The sequence below is a fragment of the Dendrobates tinctorius genome, unplaced genomic scaffold (genome assembly GCF_039654945.1).
Source record: "Dendrobates tinctorius isolate UK_male_01 unplaced genomic scaffold, ASM3965494v1 ptg000056l, whole genome shotgun sequence".
In the NCBI taxonomy this organism is placed as follows: domain Eukaryota; kingdom Metazoa; phylum Chordata; class Amphibia; order Anura; family Dendrobatidae; genus Dendrobates; species Dendrobates tinctorius.
In genome coordinates, this window is record NW_027361724.1 from 5,558,819 (window position 1) to 5,565,518 (window position 6,700).

General features: G+C 44.6%; 1 protein-coding gene across 1 annotated transcript; it reads left to right on the top strand.

Annotated features, from left to right (window-relative positions):
• The first annotated feature begins 422 nt into the window (after positions 1 to 422).
• On the top strand, positions 423 to 5,355 carry LOC141091855 (microtubule-associated serine/threonine-protein kinase 3-like). The gene is made up of 13 exons (XM_073577610.1): positions 423 to 440; positions 544 to 643; positions 1,180 to 1,247; positions 2,068 to 2,153; positions 2,342 to 2,550; positions 2,927 to 3,065; positions 3,154 to 3,286; positions 3,478 to 3,643; positions 3,755 to 3,853; positions 4,087 to 4,209; positions 4,349 to 4,458; positions 4,552 to 4,708; positions 4,929 to 5,355. The coding sequence occupies exons 1-13, from the start codon at positions 423 to 425 to the stop codon at positions 5,024 to 5,026; spliced, it is 1,506 nt and encodes a 501-aa protein (XP_073433711.1). The 3' UTR covers positions 5,027 to 5,355.
• Positions 5,356 to 6,700: the final 1,345 nt, after the last annotated feature.

Here is a 6,700-nt window from a genome sequence, read left to right on the forward strand (position 1 = left end):
GGGAGATAATAGCAGTTATATTATAGGGAATCTGTCAGCAGGTATTTACTCCACATCTGAGAGCAGCATGATGTAGAGGCAGAGACCCTGATTCCAGCAATGTGTCCATTACCTTACACTATATTCTCTGCTGCAGGTCTGGCAGTGTTCTGAATGCTGAGCCCTGTATAATCCCGCCCACACCAGTGTGTATAACCCCACCCACACCAGTGATTGGCTGCTTCCTGTGTCTGACCCTACCCACACCAGTGATTGGCAGCTTCCTATGTACAGTTTATAGGCAGATAGCTGCCAGTCATTGGTGGGGGCGCGGTTACTCAGAGCAGCAGGACTATAGGGCACAAGACAGATAGTCCTGTACTGATAATCACCTGCTGATAAAACACTGATTGTAGTGATCACAAAAAGTCGTTGTTCCCATGATGGCGCCTGGTTGTCTGGTGACACTCAGGCGTCTCTAGGTGTAGGGTCAGTCCTTCTGATTTATGGATTTGGGGATCAGTAGAAGTTTCCACATCTTATTTTATATCTTCTATCTATCAGGAGACACAAGAAGGCGACGACAAAGATGGGGAAAATGTCCCCCCGGAATCCCCGGACACTAATACGAGTCAGTCGGGGCTGAACAGCGATCTGACCACAGGTGAGCCGATCACACGACCGTCTACTGGAAATATCCGGATATTCTTCTGGACAGGGAGAATGTCACATTTACTCTTTCCCCTCTGTGTGATGGGAACCGGGCGGCCATGTCACATGTGGAACAGTGGGAGGACTGGAGCGGACGATTTATGGCCTCAAATGTGCAAGTCAAGAGAAATGGGAGTTAGAAGTCATATGCAAAGCAGGATAGAAGTGCCCTAGGGGCGTGGCAGAAGAGTCTGAGTGCAGGGACATGCCCCACTGCACTTCCAGGCTAATTTGCATATTCTGACTCTGCTCCAGCTCTCTTCCCATCACTCACATGTGCAGCGAGGGTGGGGGGCTCCTCATGTAGTGATCGGGGTCCTCCATCACTGACAGCACATTTGTCTAAGGCTGCGCTGCCCGTCCCCATACTCAGAGCCCCCATATAACCAGGATTAATCCCACCTACAGACGTCTCGTCATTCCTCCCTGATGTCGCTGGATTATGTCTGTGGGATTAATGGTGTCTGATACATTTTATCTCTATTGTAGAAACCCCTGAGCTGCCGGATCCTGAGAGTGTGATCTGTGATATCCCGGAGATCCACAAGCCTGCCACTGTAAGTATCATAGAGAGAGATGTCTGTGCGTCACTGATCCTGGGGGTGAATGACCCGTCCAGGATTATCCCCATGTAACCAGGGGCCGTCTCTATTCTGGGCGAGATAATAGCAGTTATATTATAGGGAATCTGTCAGCAGGTATTTACTCCACATCTGAGAGCAGCATGATGTAGAGGCAGAGACCCTGAGTCCAGCCATGTGTCCATTACCTTACACTATATTCGCTGCTGCAAATCTGGCAGTGCTCTGAACGCTGAGCCCTGTATAATCCCACTCACACCAGTGTGTATAACCCCGCCCACACCAGTGATTAGCTGCGTCCTGTGTCTAACCCCACCCACACTAGAGATTGGTAGCTCCCTATGTAAAATCCCACCCACACTCGTAGACGAATCACATGGAAAGGTATTTTCAGCAATTCACTGCCCAGAGTATTAGTCCCACGCTATCCTTAGCAGCCTCTCGTCCTAGGCCTGCTACTTCGTTCACTGCGGTTCACACACTAACTGACTGTCACTTCATGGACTTGCCAATAGCTCTCAGTTCTCCCTCCCAATCTGGATCGGCCACTACAGTTAACCCTGTCTCAGCTAGCTGTAGCCCCAGTGGGTATCATCCATTTATCACACACATGAACAACAAATACATTTAACCCTTGGAGTGTCAGGAAGCAATCCATCAGCCCCACCACTGCTACACCTACATCGGATCAGTGCAAATCAGCTGAGACATGATGTAGTACGAGACGTTTCTGCATCTGGAGCTTTTCTCCAGCAGCTTCTAGATCTTAACCTCATTTCTGCTTCTTCTATTATAGAACTTGATGGAATCATTGATCCCGGCGAGAAAGCCGCATATGAGCGACTTCGAGACATCCAAACTGATCAGCGGCGGATGTTTTGGGTGAGATTTTTGTTGGCATTATCCACATTTCTCAGGGTTCCCTATGACAAGGCTTCCGCCTCTGTGCTCTGCCATACAGTGTTATCATAGGGACATGATCTGAGTCCACATCACTGTCTTGTCCAAGGACTTCTATAGCTGGATTTTTATAGGGCTCATTATTAACCATGGATTCTTCTTCTCTCCAGGGCTGCCTACTTAGTGCAGCACAAACACTCACAGCAGATCTTCACTATGAAGAAAATGGCGAAGAAGAACCTGGAAACTGAAGAAGATGTGGACGCGGCCTTTCTGGAGAGGGACATCATGACCTTCGCTGATTGTCCCTTTGTGGCCTCCATCCTCTGCTCCTTCCCTACTAGATCTCACCTGTGTATGGTCATGGAGTATGTCGGAGGTAGGACATGTACATATATTATATTCAGCCTATGTCTGCGGACATCTTATCATGACTCATATTGTTAGGACTTGTCCACGAGGATGGTTGCATCCCCACCCAGCATTTACTGTAGATATTAAGGAAAGTCATTGATGTGTGATGTCCCTGTATGTCCGCACTGAGCTCGTCTGTATCTCCAGCTGTAGACCAGTTGTGGCATCACTGTATATGGACGACATTTCACCGTGACCTCAGACCAATATTCTGTGCACTATATATGCATTATATCTGTATATATTCTCTCCTGCTCCGATGTCTCAGCTCACTTCTCATGATACATCTTGGTGATCTGCTCTATAAACCCCTCACCGCTCATATTTCCTTTCTTCTATAGGTGGAGACTGTGCGTCCCTTCTAAGAACCAGGGGCCATTTATCTATCCCCTTGGCCCGCTTGTACTTTGCAGAAACAGTTCTTGCAGTGGAATACCTGCACAGCTATGGTGTGGTGCACCGAAACCTGAAACCGCAGAAGTAAGTGCCCCCTATAGTGTAATAAAGAGGGGAGTTATTATTTATGATCACACGATCTGTGAGCCTAAAACCTTCTTCTCTTTCACAGCCTCCTGATTACAACTGCTGGGCACATTAAAGTCACTGATTTTGGGCTTTCAAAAATTGGTATCATGATACCAAAAACCAACACCTATAAGCAATCAGCGAAGGACATCTCCAGAGAGTTCAAGGACCGTGAGGTTAGCATCACTTACTGGAACTTAGCTTCTTCTTTACATATCTCACCACTATTGTCTCTTCTCTACGTTCTTCATTTCTGGAGAACTTCTCCACTTCTATTTGATATTCTGTCACTGTGTATTTAATGGTGAGAACTTGTCTTAATAATGAGTTTCATCACCTCTCATCTGGATATTCTGTTGGTTTCTAGAATTGTGGTACCCTGCATTACATGGCCCCAGAGGTCATCATGAAGAAAGACTACGGAAGACCTGTTGACTGGTGGTCAATGGGTATCATCCTCCATGAATTTCTGGTGGGATCTTTACCATTTGATGTGGATTTCATAACTGAGCTTAAAAGATTGATTGTCATGGGTAAGTAGAATGATCCGATTTTTGCTTTGACTGGTTACATTGGTTATTTCCTTTGCTGCACCTTACAGTCCAATACAAACGTTTTATTTTCTGTAACTTTCTATATAACAGCAAAAATACCTTGGAATCACAAACGCCATCCACCCCGTAAGGCTAAGAACCTCATCACTGAGCTGCTCCAAAAAAATCCTGAGCAAAGACTTGGGACAGGTAACAGATATAATAGTATTAATATTTACTTATTACACTGAGGACAAATCGTTCATGTCCATGAGGGTCAGCACTTCTCTTTCTGCTCGCCTATTTCTAGTTCTCCATACTGTGACTTTCTTTCTATTTCCTTCATGTTGGCTCAGTTACGTCATTAGTTCAGATTAGGATAAACTGTTCAGATATTCAGCAGTTTCTGACAATGTCCTCATCAATTTTTTTTTTTTTTCCAGGTGGAGCATTTGAGATTAAGGATCATCCATTCGTGAAAAAATTAGATTTTGACAATCTTCTAAATCAGAAGCCAATGTATATTCCTCATCTTTTGTCAGATGTGGACACCAGACTCTTTATCAGTAAGTAGAAGGAGACATCATCTAGACTAAGTTGTTGTTTGTCTCGTCTTCCTTAATATGTGACATCCGGTTCGGGGATGAATTGTGACTGTGCTATATCCAAAACCTCTCGTAACATTTCATTACCTATGTCTTGTAGATCACGCTACTAGAGACATGCCTATGGTCTCAGAGAATGAAGAGGACACAAGTGAGGACAAGGACCTTGACTTCCAAAATTTTACGTCATCCTCTGGAAGGCTTTCTAAAGTGAATATATGACCAATAAATCCAGAATATGTAAAAAAAAGACATCTCAAAGTAAAAAAAAGTTTTTCATATCTTATTTTTTCCCTTATTTAGCTTTGCACCATCGCTACCATCACGATGAACAATGAGAATTCAAAGTCCCATCCAGAGTGTACCCAAGCATCAAATATTGAGATAACAAATTCTGCAATAAATCCCAATGCAGAGCAAGAAAGCCAAGAAAATGTAAAAAAGGGGAAAAGAAGAAGAGGTGAGATTGAGAATCATGTCCATGTTGTGTGATGTCGGTCAGTGAGAAGAATTCATGTGTCATCTGTCAGTGATGGGATTATCACATGTATGATGGTTGGTGATGATCCCTGACCTCTGTGTGATGAGATTCCTCAGCTGTCTGGCCACTGTGACCCCACAGAAGTATCATGTTGTATGGAGTCCCATCACTTACATTGCATTTACTTCTATTCTCATAGGTTCCATCTTCCGCCGGATCTTATCATCCTGCCGGCGTGGATTATCCAGGGCTGCCCGCGTGCTTACATGTTGTTGCCGCTCCCCTACAGACATCTAAAAGACGGGAAACCTCCACATCCAGCGCCCTGAAGTCCAGCAGATACACCATCACTGTTGGAGAAGTATAGAAGGACCTTCATCATCTAGCTGTGTCCTTTTGTCACATCTCTACCTGGACATGTATAGCCTCTGTCACCAGGCTCCGCGGTATCCATACTGGACATCTATGGCCTCTAACCAGGCTCCGCGATATCCATACTGATCACCTGGTATCTGACCCCGGCTGTCTATCAGACTATGATTTCGTCTATTGATTCAGTTCCTGGTTTTCTCCCTCCATTATCATTTTATCCTATTATTAATAAAGAAAATATTCATTAAACTTTACTCTGCATTTTGTCAATTGATAAAAATAATATATTAACACTTCTGTTATAAAAAGCAAATATACGCAGACAATATGTATCCATATTTATATATATTGTATGTATATACTATACTTATGCTGTGACGACACAGCATTTAATCTTAGTTATGCCAGACTTGTCTTTCTTCAGTCGGTCAAGAGACATAGACTATTGTTCGTACGAGTCAGAATGTTGACTCTTGAGTTGCATTTTGCTGCAGGTTATTATTTGCTATTAGTGATGAGCGAGCGTACTCTGATAGTTGTTTGATAGACAATCCCTCCCTCCATGTGTTATGACTGCCTAACAGCCGTGAGACATGCAGCCACGGCCACTGGAACATCGTATTAGAGCACAAATTACTAAAATATGAGGGGCCTGGAAGCCTTTCTTGAAAAGTATAATGTTACAGGATATATATACTAGATTCCTTGATAGGGCGATGATCCAGAGAACTAGTCTGATTGCTGAATATGGAGTCGGGAAGGGATTTTTTTTCCCCAATGGGGAGCTTACTGTTTGCCACATGGGTTTTTTTTACTTCCTCTTGATCAACATGTTAGGGCAGGTTAGGTTAGGATATAGGTTGAACTAGATGGACTTAAAGTCACAGCTGCTCTAATCCCGAAGTCACAGCTGCTCTAATCCCGGCGAGCCAGCGGAAAAGTGAGACTCTATAATTTGCACCACCTTGGGTATTTGCTGGGACTGTTCTATATGTTATTGTCTGTTGTTGAATCAATAAGGTATTGCAACACTGTTTACCTTCACCCTGTGTTGTCTGAGTAGTACTCTGACCACCGGAAAAGGAGAGTGGGCGTTCAATGGGATGAGCCCATGCGATCTCGGACCAGTGGACAAGAGCACCCACTAACCCACATGTCTTCACATTTGATGGCAGCAGTGGGATATTACTGAGCCAGGTGGATCCAGGGGAGCTGCAAGGGACTGATGTTCATAGACACCGTCCAAGGGCTCCACAACCAGGGAGGCATATATAAAAACCCTGCAGACCATAGGTGAGGCCTACACAATAGGTTTCAGACGGCACCATGTCCAACCCAATCACCTCTGCCTTTTGAAGAGGACCAGAGTGGATGGTTAACCGCAACCAGAAACTGCAACTACAGGAGCTATGCCAGCCTTGATGGATTGAATACTAGGCCACATACACTCGGTCAGATTTTATTCAGGAATTAGTCCGTTGGGTTGCCCAGAACATCTTGGATGATGACAAAAACTCTGCCGTATGTCACCTATGATAAGGTGCGAGTGCTTAGGATCGGTGTAATGGCGGACCCTCACAGTATTTAATATATAGAGTA